The 24,508-nt window shown below is 38.4% G+C and overlaps 1 protein-coding gene across 2 annotated transcripts in view; it reads right to left on the reverse strand.

Moving 5' to 3' along the window:
- The window catches only part of RALGPS1 (Ral GEF with PH domain and SH3 binding motif 1), an 80,518-nt gene that overhangs the window by 7,465 nt on the left and 48,545 nt on the right, over nt 1-24,508 (reverse strand). For both annotated transcript variants that reach the window (XM_088177475.1, XM_088177476.1), the window contains exons 12-17: nt 23,803-23,896; nt 15,746-15,813; nt 4,547-4,673; nt 3,840-3,991; nt 1,225-1,276; nt 869-949 (exon numbers count right to left, since the gene is read on the reverse strand). In XM_088177475.1, coding sequence (XP_088033601.1) covers nt 869-949; nt 1,225-1,276; nt 3,840-3,991; nt 4,547-4,673; nt 15,746-15,813; nt 23,803-23,896 — 574 coding nt within the window. The remainder of the gene's footprint in view (nt 1-868; nt 950-1,224; nt 1,277-3,839; nt 3,992-4,546; nt 4,674-15,745; nt 15,814-23,802; nt 23,897-24,508) is intronic.

The raw sequence follows: 24,508 nt of genomic DNA on the forward strand, positions 1-24,508 counted from the left end.
ACGCATTTTTATTTCTATCTGATCTCTAACTTGTACTGTTATCAGACGTCACTGGCACAGGTAATGCAGCTGTAATTTATACATTATATTGATACTTCTACAATGGCTGAAGCAAACTAATTTAAACAAAATAAAATCTGACTGGATTTAAACTGCAACTAAATCACAGTATTTGCAGAATACTGATTCAGGGCCCTATTTCCTTAACTGAACAAGTGTCTTCCTTTGCCAGCATCACAGAATTTATCAAGTTCAGGTCAGGTAAACGTGCAAGGAACGATTTTAAAATAATTTTTAAATTTTCCGTGTCACCCCTCTGAGATCTGTAAATGGATTACCTGCTTGGGGAAAATCCATGTCTTAGTGACCAACTGCCTGCTACATATGGCTTGCAGATGTTCCCTCTCTTACTTGAGGTCCAAGGTGATAACCTTTTACTGAACAAAATCAAGCTCTCTGACACGGACAGATGTTATGGGTAGCTGACAGTAAACCAGGAAATAGACTGTGGGAAAGGGTCAAGAAGGTATCCTTCTGACATCATTACTTGTCACGGGAGACAAAGATGGCCTTCATGACAAACCTGATTCTGTAAAGATTTCATAAAACCCTAAGTAAAGCCTTGTTTTCTGCAAAATGGAAGCCAGCCATCATTAGTTAAATCAATAGCTAAACTGAATTTTATCTGAATGGGCCCTAACCCTACTTTACCATTACCAGGAGTTTTCACAAGCAGGAAGGGGAGACTTCATAGATGTTATGGTCATACAAAGATATTTGGACACAAAATACATTACACTAGGAAAGTGTAAAGACCCAAATTGAAGTTTAGCAGCATACAGTAAAAGAGACAGACCCTGAACTGTACCTGTAGACACAGCTTCGACTGCGAGGAGAATTCCGGATTGGTACCCTCCAGTTAGGCCCCAGCGTGGCATACAAACGACCCCTGTTTGTGAATGCAAATACCTGATGAGGGATATTCTAGTTTCAGACTTCAACAGTTAGGGTTTGGTAAACATGAAAGAGATAGTTCCTAATCTTTTCAGGTCCAATACCTTTACAGTGCTTTATTTCAAAATGTTTGCCATTTTTTTCCTAACTAATCAATAATTTGATAAAAAATAACTATTGATTTAGGGCTTACCTACGTTAGGGATCATTTGTGAATTTCTTAGCTAAGTCTGTAGAGTGCTCAGTGAGTGTACATGAAGACTAACTCACCTTTCAAGCCCTGACGGCAGCTCCTCACTAAATTCTGAGCTTTCACTGCTATCTAGAAAGAGAGTAGTACAGAGAAGGAGTAAGAAAACCACCCATGGGAAAATACACAGCCAATGTATGTGGATCACCAGAATACTCTTTTATATGGTACCGTGGACACCGCTTACTCAAATCATGTTTTTAAGTAGATGTGTTTAGTGTTCATGGTAAGATCTTTAGTTGGAAGAGGCTTACATGAGCCCCTCCATTTATAGTATCTCACACTTAACTCATGTTACTGCTGTGTTTTACTACCATTACTTAAATTTTCATCACACTTTTACTTCAGAAGTTGAGCACTTTAGGTACATAAAATCCAGCCCCTTTGTAAGACAGTATTTCTACCACAATATCTGTAAGTTGACTGAAGTTATTAGATATGGTATCATGGTTTATTTTCAAGAAGAAAACACACTTCTAATAGAGGATATGTCAGCTGTATGCTGCTGCTAGGCGTTATTAAAATAGATATATGATGGTATTAGTATCCAAAGTTCCTATTTCTCCTTCAAGCCCATCACCAATTTGTCCCTCCATTCCTGGCACAACTATTTGGCTCACAGTTTTAATTTGCCCAGGAATGATCTTCTAATGCCCAGTTTTAACACAGTAAGCTGTGCCTGTATTTTCAGAAGTGCAAAGATCATCTCAGTGTTTAACTCTTGGTCATGTGCTATCTTTCACAGTTAATTTCCTATTCTAGAAATAGCCAGAGTCTCTTAAAAGGTGGCCTTTTCTTGCTTAGAACATAGATTCGTGATCACCTTTTCGATATTACAGTAATTGTTTTATTGATTATAATACAATAATGTGTTTGTTTTATGTTTCTTTTTAAGTCTTAGAGAGTAGTGCCAAACAATTCTCCCATCTTCTAAAATTTATAGTTAAAATTAAAGCTTTCTTTGTGTAAAGGTAGCTTTTAAAATATATATCCACTTTTCCCCTGGTAAAAGCTGACAAACACTTTGTGTCATACACCAAGCACCTACAAAACCAATCTTCCTTCATTCCACTTTTACCAAAAGCATCGGTGGATAATTGAGAAAAGCTGAGATAATGTAGGCAATGACCAGGTAGCAGTTCTGATTTACTTTCATCCATGAAAACAATCAGTCTTTGCACAGGAACTAACATTCCTTATTCTCTACTTTCAGGTATTTGTGAGTCTGCAGCGCCCTGGGCCAGGAGCACCAAGCATGATGGTACCTATGGAGAGGGGACATATGGAGAGGGGACCTATGGCCAGGGTACCTATGGAGAGGGCTCCTATGTTCAGGGTACCTATGTTCAGGGTTCCTATGGCCAGGGTTCCTATGGCCAGGGTTCCTATGTTCAGGGTACCTATGTTCAGGGTTCCTATGGCCAGGGTCCTATGGCCAGGGTTCCTATGTTCAGGGTTCCTATGTTCAGGGTTCCTATGGCCAGGGTTCCTATGGCCAGGGTTCCTATGTTCAGGGTTCCTATGGCCAGGGTTCCTATGTTCAGGGTTCCTATGTTCAGGGTTCCTATGGCCAGGGTTCCTATGTTCAGGGTTCCTGTGTTCAGGGTTCCTATGGCCAGGGTTCCTATGGCCAGGGTTCCTATGGCCAGTTTCCTATGTTCAGGGTTCCTATGTTCAGGGTTCCTATGTTCAGGGTTCCTATGTTCAGGGTTCCTATGGCCAGTTTCCTATGTTCAGGGTTCCTATGGCCAGGGTTCCTATGGCCAGGGTCCTATGGCCAGGGTTCCTATGTTCAGGGTTCCTATGGCCAGGGTTCCTATGTTCAGGGTTCCTGTGTTCAGGGTTCCTATGGCCAGGGTTCCTATGGCCAGGGTTCCTATGGCCAGTTTCCTATGTTCAGGGTTCCTGTGTTCAGGGTTCCTATGGCCAGGGTTCCTATGGCCAGTTTCCTATGTTCAGGGTTCCTATGTTCAGGGTTCCTATGGCCAGGGTTCCTATGGCCAGGGTACCTATGTTCAGGGTTCCTATGGCCAGAGTTCCTATGGCCAGGGTCCTATGGCCAGGGTTCCTATGTTCAGGGTTCCTATGGCCAGGTTCCTATGTTCAGGGTTCCTGTGTTCAGGGTTCCTATGGCCAGAGTTCCTATGGCCAGGGTCCTATGGCCAGGGTTCCTATGTTCAGGGTTCCTATGGCCAGGGTTCCTATGGCCAGGGTTCCTATGTTCAGGGTTCCTATGTTCAGGGTTCCTATGGCCAGTTTCCTATGGCCAGGGTTCCTATGTTCAGGGTTCCTATGGCCAGTTTCCTATGGCCAGGGTTCCTATGTTCAGGGTTCCTATGGCCAGGGTTCCTGTGTTCAGGGTTCCTATGGCCAGGGTTCCTATGTTCAGGGTTCCTATGGCCAGGGTTCCTATGTTCAGGGTTCCTATGTTCAGGGTTCCTATGGCCAGGGTTCCTATGGCCAGGGTTCCTATGTTCAGGGTTCCTATGGCCAGTTTCCTATGGCCAGGGTTCCTATGGCCAGGGTTCCTATGTTCAGGGTTCCTGTGTTCAGGGTTCCTATGGCCAGGTTCCTATGGCCAGTTGGGTTCCTATGGCCAGGGTTCCTATGGCCAGGGTTCCTATGGCCAGGGTACCTATGGAGAGGCCGTTGGCGAGGTGCGCGCTGGCTGCGTGGCCGCGCGCGGGGCTGTGACTCTCCAGGACGCTGTCGTCCAGCAGGTGCCGTGGCCGCTCTGTCGGGAAGGTGGCGCTTTTGCTCTCCACGACACTCAACTGACACATCATACTGGAACATGGAAGAAGAGAAAAACATTAAACCCCTCTTACGTCATCTAATAGCAACCCTCGGCTCACATTATTTCCTCTCAGCCTCTGCCTCATCAGCAGCTTGTTAAGGAGCAGGCAATTATGTGCTACCACATATTGTACATAAGCTCCTTTACTACCAAAATGAGTTTCAGATTTTACTTCTCTTTGTTAGTAACAATTATGAAATTTCTGCAGCTGGGAAGTTGCAAATGTTTTGACTCCTCTCCATACAAAACCTGAATGTCCTTGGTGGCAGCAAAAGAAGAAACCCAGAAAAAGAAGGCACACCAGGAATCCACACACCAAACCAGATAAGCAGCTTTCAAGTATTGCCAGTGCCTGGCACTAGCAGAGACTAGAGTCAGCAAAAATAACAAAGGTGTCAAGAGAAAACCTAGAGAATACATAGTAAAGCCTGAGACACTCTTGCAATACAAGAAATGGAAAGGACAAATACTAGCATATTCTCTTTTGATATCTTAAATTTTTATGACACGTAACTGCTGAGTATGAGACAGCTGGGATTACGCACTTGTTTCCCAGGCTGTGACTCTTCCGGTGCCTTGGTACAGGAGGTGTAGGTAGACTCGCTGCTACTGAGGCATCAGGACATGTGGGTCTCCTGCCGAATTTCATAATTGCTGACATGTCAGATGGACCTAAAAGACAGAGATTATTTAACACTGAACTGATGCAAATCCCAGAAATTTCATTGGCTGGTGAATTTAGGAACTGATTAGAATTAATTTTTACAGATAACCAACAGGCACCATTTCTGAAGCACTGGTTCTTGCACATTAGGGTTACACCACCCTTTTTTGTTATAAGTTCATCTCCATAATCTTGAACTCCCTGAAGTAATTTTTAAAACAGTTTTGCTCATACTTTCAACAATGAACTACAAAAACTCTTGGCATCCTTACAGCAGCTGGATGTGCCAAAGTGTAATATACAGAACCATGAAGTCAGTTTGTACTTCAGGTGAGAACAGGAACATTTACACGTGTTTTGAATTTTGTTCACAACTTCCTGTTGTGAATAAACTGTAAACAATCTGCTCATACTGACTCACAGCTTGAGTATGTAAGAGAAACCAAGGGCTTTCCATATACCTAATGCCCAGACAAATGCATTACTTCTCAAACATCTGTGAGTTCTAGAGATGTGTCACTGCAATCATTTTTCCTCTCAATTTACAGACTTTATGAGGGCTCACAGAAAACATGGACAAAACTGGTTTTGTTCCAGCTCCTTGATGCTGTTCACAAAAGGTAGGCAGTGAGCTTTGCAATACAGTGGAAAACACGGACTATCATCATCCTCAGTAAATGCCAGGCTCAGAAAACAAATATTTGCCACAACAAACAGTTGAGATTTCACTTTTAAACATTTAGTTGTGACACTGGTGCTTGTGACAAAAAACAGTGGTCATGAAAGTCGCTATCTGCCCGATTTCCTTCTCCTTAGGACAGTCCAGGTACCAGCAGAACAGACTTCCCTCTACATTACAAAAATCACTTCTTGGAGGCTCCAGCAACCTCAGTTTAGTCACCTTCTCTACTCTAACCAAAACCTACCCATTAAGAGGTAGACACAAGAAGAAGCTTTGTGATGTGAAAAGCCATGCACAGTCATCATCAGAATCTTTGCAAAAGTGTCTGGCATCAAATAAGCAATAAACTGAAACAGAAAAAAATCCAAAACACCGACATTTCACAGCAGAGTTTGACAACAGCATGTGAACATGAACTTTTAACAGAAATGATTCTGAGAGACAAGGAAATGGTCGTGGCACCAAGCCTGTCAGAGTATAAGGCGAGTCTGGACAACACTCTCAGTGCTATAATTTTGTTTTATGTAGCCCTGCACGGAGCAGGAAGCAATGGTCCTTATGGGTCTCTCCCTACTTGAGATGTTCTGTTTGTATTTGTTATATAGGCTGCTCTCTCTATCCTGAAGCACCCTGAAGGAATATATCAGCTTCTTCTGCCTTGAACCAAGGATTCATGAGGCACAAGAAGAAATAGGAGAACCAGTAATGAGTTTGTCCCAGTAAGAGGCAAAAAAACCCAAAAACAAATAAATTCAAGATGCTTTCCTGCCCACACTCACTCTGCAACATTAACTTATATCAAGTTGTATGACACATAAAAATTAATTCCAAATTACTTGTATTTTTATTTCCCCATAGCCCAGACTCTGGAATTTCACTGTGACCTGCACTGTAACTAGGAAAAATTGCAACGGGTTTTCCCTAGCAGTAAGGGGAAAGATTTAATCCACAGAGTGTTCTGCACATTTCAGCAAACAGTTCATTATGCTGCTTAATTAGTAATGAAGGGAGTCACAAGACAAGCAAAAAAACAAAACTTCTTTTAGCAATACAGAGAGAAGGGATAAGTTTGTTAGAGGAACCTTCAGTAGTATTACTCATCAGACCATCAATTTAGTAGGAGAACAAAGATGAAACAGTTTTTAAGCCTGTTTTCTGCCTCATTCATATATACCATCAGGACAGCATTTTTGCCTGCCTGTCTTTGCTACCATCACATAACGGTGAACTTGTGAAACACAATAGTCATAGCATCAGTCACTGGCATATGCAGCTTCAGAGACGGGTCTTATACTTAATGGCCACACGCAGTTTTAAAAAATGGACTTTCAGTCATTACTTCATCCAGAGATTCGCCTGGAGACACACATCTGGAATGTCAGAGAGGGCCTATTACAACCTTCTTGCTGCACATACAACTAAAATTTTGATGCATTTGGGCTGTAACGCAACACTGGAAGCTTCTTCCCTAAAACAAAGGCAGTTCATCTCCCATTTCTGCCATGGAGGCAAAGCACAAATCAGGACAGAGAAAGTATGACTATGAGCGCAATTATGTGTTGCCTAGTTTAATGCAAAAACTGTATGGATTCATATTTCACCATTAGGTCTGAAAAGCCTTATCTGCTGCATTAGTAGCAAGAATACACATTTCACTAAAGTCTTTTACCACGGGTTTTCATTACAAATTAAAATTTATGCAGAGACAAAACAAACGCCTTCACGAGTTTCAGAAATGATTACAAGTTCTTTAGTTTGAAAACCTTCTGTTGGACTAGGTTCCTAAAAAAGGAGTTTGTTCTACATGCTTTCTTTGTAGTGCCTTTCCATCAGATACTTTTCAATTTGTGAACAGGAAAATACTTGGGACTACTGAGGTATTTATTACCAGCTAAGAGGCCTAAAATATATTGGAACTGATACCCAGGATAAAGACAGTGGCAGCTAAAGGACAATTTCCATGAAAATGATGAGCATTTATCAACAAGACTTTAATCTGAAAGCCAGCATAAACATCAGTGTTCATGTGCCCACTCTGAGGCTTGTCCCTTAATTTGGCTGCAGGATTTGTTCATTTTTATACTGCTTCCTGCTGTGTCATTCAGATGTTTCTGGTGCCAGTTCTCAATCCTGATTTACATTAAGCTTTGTTCCAGTGGATGACATTAAGTTCTTTTAAGTTCACTGAATGCTACTGAAATATTATTTTTAACAAGCTACTGAAACCACAGCCTGTGAAAGAGCAGCAATCTCAAGGCACAGCCCTAGAGGATTATCAGTACAGAACACTGTTTTTTCACATAGATACTGCACCACGTGTAGAAATAAATTCTGTAACACATAATAGTTTAAAGGTTAAGTTTCTCACTGTGGAGAATCAAAGACCTGAAAGTAGTTTGATTAATTTTATTCCAAAACATTGATATGCAACAAAGCAAAAGCATGCGACTGCATCAAAATTATCAGATAGAACAGCAAAATTACAAGTCCAGTGCTGACACAATCAAGCTATTAGAAAATCAAAATTGGCTTGATTTGACTCCAAGTAGGTTCAAATGTTACTATCAAAACCTACAAGGAGTAAGAGATACTATCTAGCAAGAAAAAACAGTTTGAGACTTTTCACTCTACACTCCCTTTTTTCTTCCTCTCTTTAGGGAGCATGGACTGAAATTTACTCTAACGTGACTTTAACACAAAACTAAAGATTGATCATTATAAAGATGATAACTGCATTATTTAAGTAAGAGCTTTTATTACCTAGACAGCTTCAGAACAGAAAAAGTTTGTTAAACTGGCCCCCTCCCCTTATGTCGCATGTGTAAAAGGACTCCACATCTCAGATTATAATGTAATATTAGGAAGCATTATGAATAATATGAAAATAATACTAGGGAATAAAATTTCAGTTCGCAGAAAAATATTGCCAGGCTTATGGTGTGATGTGTCAAGGGTGACAGAGTTTGTGGAAATAGGTATAAGAGTCTTACAACTTAAGACAACCGTCCAGCTTGGTTTCCTTGCTGTTATATATGGCAATCACAGCTGCTTGCATCAGTCCTGTGACAGAAGGAAACGGACCTGGGTTGACAGAGCACTGGAAGAGGTAAAGGTCTAGAGAGCTTGTGGGGTTTTCTTCACTGGAGGTATTCCAGAGCCATCTGGACACAATCCTGTGCCATGTGCTGCAGGATGACCTTACTTGAGCAGGGAGCTTGGACTAGATGACCCACTGTGGTATCTTCCAACTATGCTGTGATTCTGTGACTTATTCAAATTCCTAGTTAGGTGTCTTCAGTGAAGATCCTGATGGCAGAAAACAGAATGCTTTGTGGGATCAGATGAAAAGAGAAATATCATCTGTGCTGGTACTATTATGCCTGGAGTGACCATTTTCAATGTAGTTCTGCACCGTCCTCATCTCCAAGGCAAGAGAAGGAAATCTGTACAGTATAGCTCTGTTAGCCCCATGCTAAGGTAGTAAGAATCTGAACTTAAACATTTTTACAAAGTCTTTGTATCTGCTCTGCTGCCACATGTCTATGAAGAAGAATGATGAAGTCTATAAAGTTCTCCTCAGCTGGCTACACTCAGTTCAGCAAGAAATTTGGGGTGCAGTGAGTGTCAGCATGAGTTACAGGAGAGAGGGCAGATTACCTCATTTCTGTAAAGGAGTAAGAGACAAAGAGAGCCCATGCCAAGAAGGATGCCAAAGAGGGTAAGCAGCGAGATACTGATGAAAACTACACAGACCAAGGGATGTTTATGGGCATACCAGACTGCTGAGCAATTAGCTGGGGAAGTTATGCCTGATACTGCTGATATTAAAATTCCAATACTCAAATTCATTTGGGATTGAGTTATTTTGCCCCTTTTTTTCCAATAAGTGAAGTCATCTGCTACTGCTAACTCTTGTCTTTACTCTTCTGGCTCCACTCCTAGTGCATACTGTTACCATGATTGCTATTCTGTTATTTTGCCTTTCATGGAGACAAAGCACTCTTAGCAGGATTTTCCAGTCAGCTGGCATGAACAAGGGTTAGTTTGGTTTTCATTATTTCTCAGCATCATTTTCAAGATTATGCTGACATGTACAGGAATGATGTATAAAAATATTAAAATGTTATTAAAAATTTGTTTGCATTAGGGAACGTGAGACAACTTCATCAGAGGGAGCTGACTGCTGTTCAGAGATCTGTGGCAAGAACATTTGGAAAAGTTTACACATATCCCAAAGGATCTTACTGTTTTTTCCTTTGCATAATTTTTCCATGAATAATCCTTCAAATGTTATAAATGAATGTTACTTTTGCAATCCTTCAGTAAAACATGTGAACGTTTACAGTCTCCAGAGCTTTTAAAGAAAGCAGCAGGATGAGGCAGTTACAGTTCACAATTTTTCTCCACTAAAAAAATTATCAATAAACCAGTACTAGATAGCAAACTAAAAACTGAAAATGAGTTGCATGACTGCTTCTCAGACAAGAGCAAACTAAGAACAACAATCTGAGTTCTTCACTGCACCTCCCCATGCTCCTCCAAGCTCCCCAAAAGCTGTCACACTCACACACACACACACACACACACACAAGTACACACGTAGTTCTTACTGCACAGTAGGCACAACTGAGTGTCTTTTCTTCAACTGCTTACTGGATAGAAGTGATATTTTCAATTTCAAATGTCACTTTCATGGAATCACTGATTGTCAGCATTTGTGTTATTTATTCTGCACCAGTGGAATGCATAAACCCCAGACTTACACTTCAGCAAAAATGCTGAAGTTTCTGCAGTTGGATCAGCAAGGCAGTATATGGGTTTGGGTGACATCAAGATTGGCAATGAAGACATATGCATTGTGAGAGTACAGCTGCAGGGAAACTGAAGTTTGGGTTCAACCAAATACATTTACCAATCCATCAAAAACCCCTGAACTTTTAACAGAAACTATTTCAGGTGACTGCTATGAAAAAAAGTCAAAAACAAAAAACCAAAACCAATTAATCCTCCAAAGACCAAGGCAGAAAAGCCCTTTGTCCTCTGGCTGGTTTATATTTGTAACATTCCTCAGGAAAATAGCTTGGTAGTTAAAATAACAATCACTGAACTAGGTCATTAGACTTGTTTGGTAAGGAAGTCACAGAAAGTAATAGAAAGCGATAAAGTTAAAAACTGAGCACAATCATTCACTCCCTGGAAACTTCATATTTGTTTTGACAGAATATTATTCTACAATTTTTGTGAAGCTTTGGCTTGTTAAGAAAAAACCCATATTACACTAATTTCATTGGATTTAGTGGTTGATAACATGTGAATCCACAGATTTTTCTGGCATTGATTTGTTTCAAAAATACTCCAGTGAGTTGTAAAAGTTCCTCAGGAAAGTATCACAGAGGAAGAGAACGTAAACCAAAGAGTAACGTTTTCTGAACAGTCTGTAAATTTATGTGAAGAAAGCCTAGTTCTTCCATTCCTACCCTAATTTTCTTGTGTAAGAAAAGCAGACATGGTGCACAAGAAGCAATGGCCAAGAACTTGCACGAGGATTAGACAATCCTCATTTCCACAGAATGACTGGCTGCTAAAGCACTTAGCACAAACTATTTATTAGTTGCCAAAGCAACCAGTAAAACAAATGGCAAAATTAAATGTCAAACTCAGTGTTTACATGGAAAATGATGGTGTGGGTTTTTTTTATTCTAAAATGCTGGAACTGCTGTAGAGATATCACTAATGTAGTACAGCTACTTCAGAGGGTTACAAATGTGCAAACATCCTCAGTCTTTCTTCCTTCTGTTTCCACATTTTCAACTCCTATATCACATACTCTATATCCAATAATTGACCTCTTCTAGTTAATTAAAATATATATTCTAAGTTCGTCATGAGCTAGTTCTCAAAGCTGAATGAACTTGGCACAATGGGCTGAATTTTACCCCAATGACAAAGAAGAGAGTATACCTGTTTCAGATTAAGTACTCCACATTCCTGGTATGATGGTAACATAAACTTCTGGTCTAATTTATTCTCCCCTCAAGAATTATACCAAGACCTACTTGGGGGAAAAAAACAAAAAGGAAAAAAAAAAAAGAAACAAAAAACAAAAAACCAAGCCAAAACAAAACAAAAGAGAAGGGAGTGAGGGTCCATCTCTGACTACTGCATAATAAACTCCCCAAAAAGAGGGCTACCCATAGCAGAGGCCTGGCTGTTGCTAAAATTTAATGGTAGGTGTTAACTTTAATGAAGAGGTTCATTAAAAATCACAGAATCGTTAAGACCAGCCTTTGAGTCACTTAGTATTAGATGCAATTTTGTGGATATGGTAATTATTTTACCATTATTTTAACTTTTTATATTGTTTTTCAAGACAGAATAAAGATGCTATATTCCAGAGAATGAGTAACCACTTTGTATGTTCTGATTAGCACTGCGCCCTGAACTTTTCCAAATAACATGATGAAAAAGAGTATGCATAACAGAACATTTTTCCACGGAGCTACACTTGGTGTGCACATTCTGGGGAACTTCAGTTGCTTAGAAGGCTTACATTTTGCCATGCACTGCACTTTGTTCTGGGAAAATGTATTGAGTTATACCTTCCAAAACAACCTAACAGCCATACCATAAATGACAAACACCTTTCAGCTAACACTACAGGAACACAGATGTCTTTTACAGCTAATGCAACTAGAAAACGTGAACAGCTAGCATACTTTCAGCTCTCCAGCTACATTCTCTCTCTCTCTCTCTCTCTCTCTCAAACCACAGCAAGGGAGAATGAACAGACTTAAGTTGTTGCCAAGGAAGTTGTGTGAATCACACGGTTCCTGAAAGCATTCAACTGAACTGCTTAAGACTCCTTCTTAAATGCTACTTGCGAGGGACAAGAATCTCTGCAGTGTTATGGAAGACATTAAATCTTCCTGTTGAAAGCACTATTCACAATTATATATGCATTTGGCAATTAAATGAGACCCTCTTAGCCACTAATACACAAAACATAGCTTGTCGTGAGGCACTCGCTTTAATCAGATGCCTCCCTCCTGTTTGAATTTACTGGAATACTAGTTGGCAAAAGAAGTGGAAAATGGACACGTGGTTTTCTCCAGCACTTTGCAAATAGAAATGCTGTAGGATTTAACTGTTTTTATTGAGCCTCACACTCATAAAGATATTTTAAAGGGAAAAAAAGAAACCCACGATGTCTCTGTTCATATTTTTTGAAAAAGAGAAAACTGGGTAGAAGATAAATTCACAGTGCTGCCAAGTAAAATCCATTTCCATCATGAACACATGCAATTATATTTTTGAACACAAAGATGACACTATTCCCTGCACTTAATCCCATTATATACTTTGGAATTATTACCAATGACATTGAGCTTTTTTTCTGTCTCTGGAAACACACGCTGATCTCCAAGGAGGCAGCATGTCACAGGCAGAACTCAACTAGCCTTACTGCTATTAGTAATGTATTAACCTTTGGACTACTGAGACAACTGAACTGATGACTGACCTTATGGTCTTTATTTTAACTTTAAATCAGTCGGTTTTCAGAGTATTGCTATTTCAGAGTATTATCAGACTCCCACGCCTTAAATTACAGCTCAAAGTATTTTGAGATCATCTATTATCATTGCAGCTTACCATCTGCAAACGACTTACTTCTGGCATACAATGTCCAAAGTGGAGTCAATTTCAAGGTATAATTTGAATCCAAATACAATTGACAGCAATACCTGCAAATGTGCTATTTTTAATTTTACATGTTCAAATATCTCATTACTGGTATTTGAGTATTTTATTTATCAGTTTACTGGGTATTTCAGAATTATTCAAGACTAACATATGGCTATACACCTATTTATTAATGTTGTGAAATAAACAATAAATATTGCCCTCATGCTTAGTTAAATTTCAATTTTAATTCATGCTAACTTACTTAATAAACCTTCTCCAGGAATAAAGTTTTCAGTAAAATTTATTTTCAGTAAAATGTACTGGATTCCATTTCGTACCATTTTTGCAGTCACACAGGTGCAGCTCACTGAAAAATTCCTGTGGGTATTACAAAATGTTGATGGCATTCATTGCCTAACTGGCAGTAAGTGAGAATTCTGTAGCTGAGCAAGAAATACAGCAGTCCACAAAAGGGCCAAGCTTTGGAAGAAAATACTAACAGAAGAACGGAGCAATAGGAATGACTCAGCACTTGGTTTCTAGTCATAACATTAATCCTCACTCTGAGTAAAGCAACCTTACAGAGCACTTAAGGGCACTGCAGATACAGAAGGGAAAATTCGCCCTCTCCTAATAATGCAATATACTATAAGATCACACATTCAATGAAGTGGGTACTACTGAACATTGTCCAAATCATTTTTTTGAGAACTTCAGCTGACCTCACTGCAGTGTCATGCTGTGCTCCTTGCCTAGATCAGGCAAGTTCAAAATTCTCGTTTCCAACTTTGGCACTGTAATTTTAGCTGCCTTCCATTAGAGTTCTAATAAGATCTCAGCCCTTGATTAAGACTTACAGAGTACTGGTGATGATCACATACTATGCTGCTATGACTTATATTATATTCCATTATTATATTAATTTAATTATATTCCATAATCATACAAATTAAGTGTTAACATCAAAGCCCAAGAGTTGAGCATGTAGACATGAGTAACATTAAGTAAAAGCCAGAAAACAAAAAGAGTTTACTTGTCTGCTTTACATATGTAAGAAAGATGTAATCATATGAGAGGCAATGACTTAGTTTCAAGTCTCTAGTATGAAAAAACAAATCCTCACAAAAGCAAAATGTGACATGATGTGGTGGGTTGACCTTCATGGGCTGTCAGCTGCTCACTGAGCTGCTGTATTACTCCCCATCCTTCACAGGACAGGGTGAAGAAACAAGATACAAAATCTATGTGGGCTGAGATAAAGGCAAATTAATTTTAAAAAGCAACGACTGTGTGCAGAAGTAAAAGAAATCAAAAGAAAAAATTATCACCTACTTCCCATCAGCGGGCAATGAGCACCTATGGCCTAAGCCAAGCATCATAGTGCATGCTTAGGAAGACAGACACCTTAATCATAAATGCCTTGCTCCTCCCTTTCTCTTCTTAGATTTTATTGATGAGAGTGTCATATGGTATAGAGTATCTCTTTGGGCATCTTAAATCAGCTGTTCTGGCTATGTACCCTCTCAACCTCTGGCCCATTCCCAGCCTACTGGCCTTTATGGCAGGGGATTGGGTTTGGAGAGAGCCTCGATGCAGTCAGCATTGCTTAGCAGAAACCTGGTACCTCATCAACACCTTTCCAGACACAGATACAGAGTTCAACACTGTGATGCTCCTGTGGGGAACTTAATTTCCAAATGCATTTCTGTATGAAGAAAGTGTTCATTAAGAACTACTTTTGAACTTATCTAATTAAAAAAAAATCCAGTGAACTATTTCTTTATGTCTTACACAGCAATTAATAATACTGAGCATCGAGCAGGGAAAGGGAAAGCACCTTCCTAAAGAAACTGAAGACCAGGTCAAATGTTTATCTGATAGCAATCAAAATACTAGGACAAACAAGAGGTTCCCTATAAACGATGGTAATTTGACAGCAGCCAACATGAAGAGCTGAGAGGCAGAGGAAAAACACATGGGATTTTTCTTCATTTTATATTTAGCATCTTCCTTTTTCTTTCATTTACTTTGCCTTTCATTGGTGAGGAAAAAATACATTTTGAATGCCAATTGAAACTGCATGTCAGATGTGGTCTGGACTCCTTGGGGTTTTTACATTCACACATGGTTTTACATAATGAGAAAGAAAATTGGCCATTCAGGTTCAAGAGATTAAAACAGAACAGCTTTTGAGATAATGGCTCCTACAGCAGGAAGTACATTTCACATAGCCTGATGTTTGTTTAGCTTGGTCATAGCAACAAACAGCAGATTAGTTTTTGTCAACTTATGGATGGCACTCTAGGTTTTTAGATGTTGTTAGGAGCTATTGTTGCTAAGAATCTTTTGTCCTCCTGCTTTCCATAACGAAATTGTCTTAAATGTATGTGATCACACGGAAACCTGAAAGGTGAATCTCCTGTGTTATTCACCACATTAGTTTTTTTGTACTGCAAGAGAGCTCTTTTTTCTACACTTATTAAATAATGATGAAAATGCAAGCATTTGTAGAAAATCCCACAATCTGACACCTGTTCCAACACTAGCAAACACCCTGTGACATCCCTTCAACTGGAACTGCTTTTATACAAGTCAGCAATCTTTCTTGTTGACTCACATTACTGATGTACCTCTGGGTTTTCCCATACACTTAAGTGGAGGATTTCTGTAATTAAAATTATTTCCTTACTCAAATTTTCAAATTATGTTTTATACCTGCAAGATCTTCTTTGGAGGAAACCAGTCGAGGAGAGCTGTTACCTGGCTCAATTCTTAAAGATAATCTGGAAAAAAGAGTTTTTAGAGAAATTAACAAAACAAAAAATTCTCAACAGAAGTTGAAGGAAATTGAAGAAGTAATTATTTTGGCAGTGCCAACTAGGAATTTTACTCTCTTGAAAGTGTAGTTATTTATTCTGTGATGTAACAAAAAAGCAATTTTTTTAATGTAGATCACTACCCTGTCAGAACCAAGAAAGAAACTGTGAGGAAAGTCTATGAAAGCAGAAAGAGAAATCATTATTTCATCTTCCCTCTCAGTTTAAAAACGTTAAGTTCATACAGTCTTTCACCTAGGAAAAAAAAAAGTCAAAAAGATAGCAATTTAGATACAAACCTAACATTTTATTCCCTGCAAACATGAAAGCAAATTTACTGTTACCATGTCGAAATGTGCACACAGAAATAGCTATTTTGTTACTGTAACTTACAGAAAAGAAGCTTAATAGGGCAAAGTGATCAACACTTAATAGTAAAAGAAGTTAATTAGAAGAAAGTATCATATGCCACGCTGACTCACTCCATGTGTTTTATTATGTACTCACTATTGTGTTCTCAGCACTCCAATAAATCTCAATCTCCCAATGCACATCACTTCTGCCATTTCTCAAGTTTAGGCAGCCTTAACTTGACATTCCTGGGTTCTTTACTCTGTACCAGTCTGACAAAAAGGTATGAAGGACCACAACGTTAAGTAAATTTTAATGGAATAGGCATAAATCCAAAGGAAATAACTGCTGTCATTGCACAGCAGTGAACACGCACAAAAGCTGGAAGGTTTCTATCTGCAGCTCCCTGCTGTGCACCCCAAGGAAAAGCCTTCTGACTTCAGATAAAAACATGCAAAGGGACAAACCTATGACAGCATTTCAAAATATCACGTATGGCTCAGCCATCATTTTCCTTGTTATTCTTTCTTGGGAATACCTTTCAGTTCCTTCTCTACAATATTCCAACATGGTCAACTATGTTTTAGTGTGAAGTCATTTAACAAAGCTACAGTCCATTTCATGTTTTTGAATTTCTGTTCTTCTGACAGTATTAGATTCTTTTAACTACCCAAAGTAATACATTTCAAGTAGGTAACGAGTCATTCATTTCCAGACTACTTTTTCTTTCTGTCAACTTGATTTCTGTGACCAGGAAGCAGTAACATAACTCTCCTAGAGTTACAATAATACAAGTCAATTCAAATGTTGATCACATGGGAATTTCTTTCAGTGTGGAAAAAAAGACAAAAGCACTTAATTACGTCCTTCCCTGTAAATAAGGCCCTGCTGTGCGAATTTATCTTCCATGTCTGTAGGAATGCTCCAGTTGCACCCCTTGCACAGTAGTTATTCTTTCATTCACTTTTAAGGCTGATCTGTTCCTCACTGTATTCAAACTTCATTAGTCCCAAGCCATGAGCTTCATTTTTGCAAAGAAAGCTTTTTACTTTTGTTGTTGTTGTTTTAATAATCTTACGCAGAAACTGTGCCACAGATGCTATCAGAAATTTGGGTATTAAGCCCATTTTACTGGGTTAGCTCATATTTGACAAACCAAAGTCCCCAGGCAAAGCAGGCATTTCAAATTGTTTCATAGTTTTTCTCCAAATGGAAGCAGATAACCCTCCTTCTGATAACCTTTCACTATTCCACAATTGCTAATTTCCTCTGTGCCTGTAAAAGAGAGATATCACTGGTCTTTTCCCACATGTGAAAACAGCATTTTTAGTTTTTGCCATCTTTGAGAAACTCATCTCTGAAGCTCTTTCCTTATCCTGCATCACAGAAGGTACTCAGTTTCATTAGTCCTCTGTGGCAATAGCCACAGTTTATTTGGACACCGTGGAAACATTAATCCAAGTCCACTGCTAAAAGATATGATTGCAGTTCAGTCCACACAATCCAATAGCTTCTTTCTTTTACAGTGATGTGATTCGTAATGCATTCCTCCTTGAAATTTTTTGCTTGGTTAGAATAAAATGAATTTCAACCTGAATGCAAAGATTAGAGAGCATGTTTATTCCTAAGCATGCTGAACTGAATTGTCTTATTAAGCAGGTCCAGTCTATAATTTCAGATACTATTTACAGAATCACGTATTTTTTATAGCAAGAATGGTAGGACTACCTCACATACCTGATAAGGCCAGAAATAACTTGTCTAATGACACAATTTTTACCAACTGCATCAGCTTACTGTGTATCAAGCTCCTGGATCCAGTACAACTCTTACATGTTTGAAAAACAGCACAGGTGAAATACTACCTATGAATATGAACATCAGAGGAAGTGCTACGACCTGATACAGATTTAAGGCAAGTGCATTTTTACACCTTCTTTAGTGACAAAAGCGAGGTCAACTTCCATGCAATTACTTGCACTATACTATTTCTCTCCCTCTGTCTAAAATTATTCTTGTAAGCAAGAAAAGAAGAACATAACAGCAGGAAGAAAGATCTAACACCTTTATGTTTTTAACAAGGTTTTAGGAAGAGGCATGCTATGATTATATCATCTAGAAAGCACATGTGTTGTGTGCTGCACTTAGAAATTCACTAACAGAGCAACAAATGAGTCTTCAGTGCTATAAAAGGAGATTACATCTTACTATAAAATGAGACTACTCTCCACTGGTCATCTCCCCAGAATATGTGAAGTTAGATAATGCTGGTTATCTGTTTGGATATGTTAAACTGCACTCTGAATCTTAGTCCTTTCTAAGTCTCTGACAGTTTGGACGGCAACTTCCATGATGCCAGAATTCTACAAAGTTTCAAGAAAAACTAGAATGCAATTTATCTATTTTAAATCTATGAAAATAAGGGATGTATTAAAAGAAAAACAAATAAATGTGAGCCTAAATATATTTTGGTAAATATAAAATACTCATGCTGACATAAACTGTTGAGAAAATAAACTGTTGAGAAAAGGGAATATATTCTGACAACGAGCTGTCATTCCTGAGCCTCCTTCTCTTCTATTCCCCTCTCCTCTAGAAGGCTGGAAACAATCAAAAACATTCTTTATTTCAAAGAAGAGATACTGACAGTCAGTACAGTTTCAACCAGTCCTGGCTTGTTTGTCACCACCCAAATTCAATTTTGCAATTCTTCTGACACTCCATTTTCAGTGAGCAGCACAAGTTCCACGCATGCACACACATGCTCAGTGTCTCCCAAACAGGACTCCTGGAGCGAGAATCTGTGGCCCTCGAGAGGCTTATGGTGATACTTTCAATAGATCAGTGCAGACTTTGAGACCTGATGTACTTACCACCAATATATATCATCCATATCTTCACACACCTAATGACAGTCTCACAGTTGACTGTCCAATGTCATTCACTAGCATTACTTTAAATAATAAACTACCTTGGTTCCAGCATGCCTAATAAATCATTCATAAGGCATAAAGACACTCTGTTTTGTGCTTGTCCCTGTTTATGATCAGAAATTCATCAAGGCATTGGGAAGGGCTGACCACGGAGGTAATGAAATCATCATCCCTGGAAGTGTTCAAGGAACAACTGAAGGGGCACTCAGTTTACCTACTCTAGTTGACAAGGTGGTGATCCATCAAAGGTTGAACTTGATGATCTTGGAGGTCTTTTCCAACCTTAGTGACTCCATGCTTCTATGATTCTATTTTGTGTCCTGTGGAAGAGGCAGTCAAGCCACAATTACAACTACTGAACCATATGGCCACTGGACCACTATGAATCTCAGACTAACAGTGAAGGTTTTCTTCTGCCCCGCCTTTCACCACAGTTCTTGGTGGAAGAGATCCAGGGAATAAAAAAAAGATCCAGCTGCTTGGAAGGCTTATTGAAGATGAACTGCAACCAAGGCTCACTGTTATAAGTACTAATGTAAGTACTAATACTTAACGTAAGTGCTAAGCATCTGCCATGTAATCCTGCTCCCATAGGACTGGAACAAACATGGTACAGCTAGGACTTCCATAGCACCAGCACTTCTAGGAGTCACTATAGCCTTTTAATTGCCTCTCATTTTCTCTTGAATATTTCCCCATAGGACCGTGCCTTTCTGAACCTAAATTTGAACTGATTTTTCTGTAAGACATATTATTACTATATTGCCTAATAAGCTCTGAGGAACCAAATTACAGGCATAGATAGCAGCCTCATTGTCCTGTCCAGAGAGCTCATACTGTAAGTCGAGTAACAATCTTTAAACTGGTTTCAGTCAAAAAACAACTGTGAGAATACAAGGCCTGTCCTAACAATGCCAAAAGGTCTGCAAAAAATTTTATAGGAATGGCTGCAAGGTACATCTGGTTAGGAGAGGATGTGGCATTGTGCCACAATGTTACGTACTGCTAAAACTGAGCAGCTTTGCAGAAAACAGTATATGGGCTGAGCATGAAAGATCTGTTATTTTTAGGATATGACATCACTGTCAGGGGTTTTCTGGAGCATTCCTACTTGCTGACAAGCACAAACCTAAAGGAAGCAATTGGACTGGCATGAAAAATTGTAGAGAAAAGCTTTGTTTATATAAAGTGGCTGCCGTATTTTCCTTTCCAGTGTAATTGAGGTTCTCATTTGGCAAAACGTGTGTTGGGATTCTGCCAATACATTTTAGGACAGCTCTCTATGCACCTCTCCCTGACAGACTGGTACTGAGATAGTTCTGTTCTTCATGCCAAAGGTCACACATACCTCTCTGCAAAGAGCACTAATGCTGTCTCTGACTCAAAAAGAGCAGTCACTGCAAAGAAAAAGATGTAAGAGATTCTTACCCACTGTAAAAACTTAGTACTCTGAATTTTTAAGGCTTACAGCTTCTTTTGGCATAGGACCAGAAAATGCTATGAAACTAAAGGGGAACTGAAAGGAAAAAGTGAAATCAAATACTCAAAACAAAATCCAAATACTTCTTACCAAGTGCAAAAATGGAAGAAGAATGAGAGTTTTCTTTAAGGGTAGATGTGATGAGTTCTGATTAATTTAATTTAATTTTTTAAAAATTTAAAGTTTTATTCTGACAAAACAAACATGGTAGAAAAAGATCAAAGTTCTCCAATGTATATAAGCTGTAGCAACTTTCCTGTGGTAAGAATCAAATCTTTCCCTCTTTTTTAATACCTTTCGTGACTTTAGTCCAGTTTTTCCTTGCCACAGTGAAGCCTGGAAAGAAAACCACTCAACTTTATTGAATTAATCTCACAAATAACTAAATCCAAAGAAAAAGTATTAAATTATCTTCAAGATTTATCAAATACCTTCAAGCATTACCAGCAACATCGTTGCCAAAGTTACATAAATATTCAAATTTAAAATAGAATTACTTCTAGTTTTTACAAATACTATGTTATGGTATCATATGCTCACGGAAAACAGTTGTCTAAATTAATTTTTTCTGAAATAGTACAGTTCATGAAAGCTGTTGTATACATGGTGTTAACACCATTGCATCATCAGGAAACTCCATCTAAAAATCAAATAGGAACAGTTTCTTTAACCCAATCCAGGGGTTGTAAAGCCTCTACTAAGTACAGTTCCTCACCTTTACCAGTGACTACTTAGTTTAATTTTTCACTGTCTTCACAACTTTCATGAAGCACAGAAGCGTATGGGAAATTAGTAAATAATGACCATTTGTTAAATTTTAACACTGAGATTTAAATCTCAGACTACCCTTAACCAAAGTGTTGGACTGCTTGACCTTTTCAGAAGCTGTGTGCACTGCTCATGGTCAAAGTGCATCTCTTGCACAATGGGTCTGTGTGTGAAACATATACAATGTCATGAGAGTGAGTAAAGGAAGAATTTACACATTCTACCACTCTGGCAGGAATTCTAATTCCATGGAGCAAATAAATTTTGCTATGAAAACATTCTTCTATGAAAACAAACTTTATTTTTTTTTTCCCAATTACTTTTCTACAGAAACATCACTGTTCTTAGTATCTGTGATCAACCAGACACAAAAATACAAACATCTCAAATCATCATCAAGCACGTGCTTTTGCAGTGAATGACCCAGTGCTCTTTCAGCTTCTTTTGCAGAAGTCTAGCCTAAGCAAGGGGACAAATTTTAGACATTTTATCTGTGTTTGAAGTATGCCTTGATTATACTTTGAGAAGTTCCAAAAGAACACCTTGTCTGTATACATTTAGTTTTAGAACTATTCCCTCAGGGAAAGCTAAGTTCCACACGCATTCATCACAAGAATTCCTACCAACAGATCTGGTCATGGTGCAGTCCTGCATGCCCCGTGGCTGGAGCTGCCACCAACGGCAGCTACATTCAAAATCAGAAAGACAAATTGTCTGACTCATGTTATGCTAAAAGATGGGTTGTTTTGTCTCTGTTAAGATGACACCTTTTTTCCCATCTCAGCAGGAGGTTGCATCTGTATGCCAGCAGTGTCAGCACTAATTGCAGCAAAATGTAAATGGTTGGTGCAGGTCACTCTTCATATGCATGTGTACACGACATGCATATGACAGTGGTAATGCAGAGTCTTCTGATTACTCAATATGCTCTTTTCTTTTCTTTTCTTTTCACAAACACTACCGGTAGCCTTCATTTCATTAACAGATCAGGTTTCAACTTAAAATTATATAATCATTTGTTGCACTACACCAAATAAGAAGAGGTCCCAGAATTCCATTACTCTGATAGTTACAAAACCTATTTCAACATTTAGCTTCTAAAATTTTCTATTTCCTCACTTTCTTCCAGCTGTGTTTATACATAGTGGTTCACTTACCTAAACTTTTCCTTTCCTAGGCTAAGGCCCAACCTAGCTCTTTACATCTGATATTACAAGATAGATTTTATTCATCTGCTTGCACCAGCATTTATTTAAACCCTCAAGCATGCAAGCATAGATGGCCAGAATTGCATACAATGCTCTCCATGTAAGCTCCCACCAGCTCCTTCTGAAGTAGTATAAACAACTCTATTTTTTCATAGAAGCACTAAATTTGATAGGCAGTAGGGATGAATTAGTCCTTTCATGGCTGTATCTCACTTGTGACAGCTATCTATTGATCAACACCATAAACCAATATGAGAATAATTATATAACATTTTGAAGTTTGTGTCACTATCATTTTAGTCATCAGACTTTTCATCTGTGATTTCCAAACCACATTCTATTTCAATGAACCCTTCCATCACTGTTTTATTAGCATACGTCTAAGTACACATCAATTCGGAGACAAAGTTCCTAACTGAAGTATTTAACAAAACTGGTAACAAGACTGGTTTTAAGGAATCTCATTACCAATTTTGCTCTCTAAAACATATGCTAAAATATTTTATACTAGCATTGTATTACTGAACATTTGTTTGCTTTGAATACTTCAAGTTCTGCTCACCTAAATAGTTACTCTATTTGTCAACAGCTAATTGTATAGCATTGCATCTAGCTTAGCTGAGCTACTTAAAACCCTGGTTCTTTAGCCTATGACTTAACTTTCTAGTTCTTTCAGAATTACTAGCCAGGAATAATCATTTGCTTTAACTAGGGCACATTCACATATTGACCAATGTGCTCTCTGGCGTCTGCTTCAAACCTCTGTGTGGGTTAATTCTTCTCCAGGACTTTTGTAAACATTGCTTTAACATGCTTAACCCCCCAAAACTTCAACCCCTAAATCATAAGTATTAACTTATTAGAAATAACAACTTGAAATTGGTAGATGTTCTCAATGTATTATTCATAATACCACAGAGACAATGCTGGATACCTTGGAGATGACTTTAGTGTTACTGAATAAAAGTCCCAGAACACAATCATCATGTAATAGAATGAAGACTAGATTTTCATCTACTCTGAACTGTTACTTTTCACTAGTATATTTCACCTGTAAATCTGCTTATAGTCATAAAGAAAGATTGTCATTCTGGATTTTACTTAGCAGGAACACCCTAAAACATCTTCAGCCAAGGGTCTTTTGTTCAGCTCTTAATAAAACTAAGTAATCTTTCTGTTAAATTTCCCAACACCTGAAGGAAAGAACAGTACTTACTTGTAATTGTCATCTTCTACAAATTTCTGAAGTTCTTCAATGTAATGGACAGACTTCAAATACTTTTGCACATGGGGAAGTGTTGTGAGATAATCTGTGGCGTGTTCAAACAAACAAACAAAAACCATTAACATTTATGTCATCCAAAACTATTAATTTTTCAGGTTTCTTTCTGGTTCTTACAATGCCTTCATGGAAATAGAATTTGAACCTCCCTAAAAAATAAATTGGGCAGAAATACTACTTTAACTGGAAACTTTAATTTGATTTTAACAAAAGCACTCAAAATTAATGCATAGCACTGCAGAAAGCTCCCAAAACTGTAAAAAGGAAAGGATCAATGAAATAATGAAGTTTCTTTGTCATCCAAAGTATTCAGAGACAAAATGAAACTCACAATAAGAAAATGACACCTGAATAATCTAGCTATTCAGAATCATACGTTATTATGCCTCGTTCCTACCTTTAAATACTTCAAAATACCGAAGCTGACAAAAAAGGATAAGGGCTGGATACTTAAGCATACACAGTTAACATCTCAACTTGTTTTTCTACAATCTAATAATCCTTTTTTTTAAGCTCTCCAAAACGGCAGCTTTTAAATTTTCTGAATTTGATTGCTTAGCTGCACTCAAGGCTTTTTAGCTTGTTACATGTTTAAGCAATGAAAAGTCATGCTAAGTCACCAAGAGTACATTTATAATTC

The sequence above is a fragment of the Sturnus vulgaris genome, chromosome 22, assembly GCF_052056855.1.
Source record: "Sturnus vulgaris isolate bStuVul1 chromosome 22, bStuVul1.hap1, whole genome shotgun sequence".
Lineage (NCBI taxonomy): Eukaryota > Metazoa > Chordata > Aves > Passeriformes > Sturnidae > Sturnus > Sturnus vulgaris.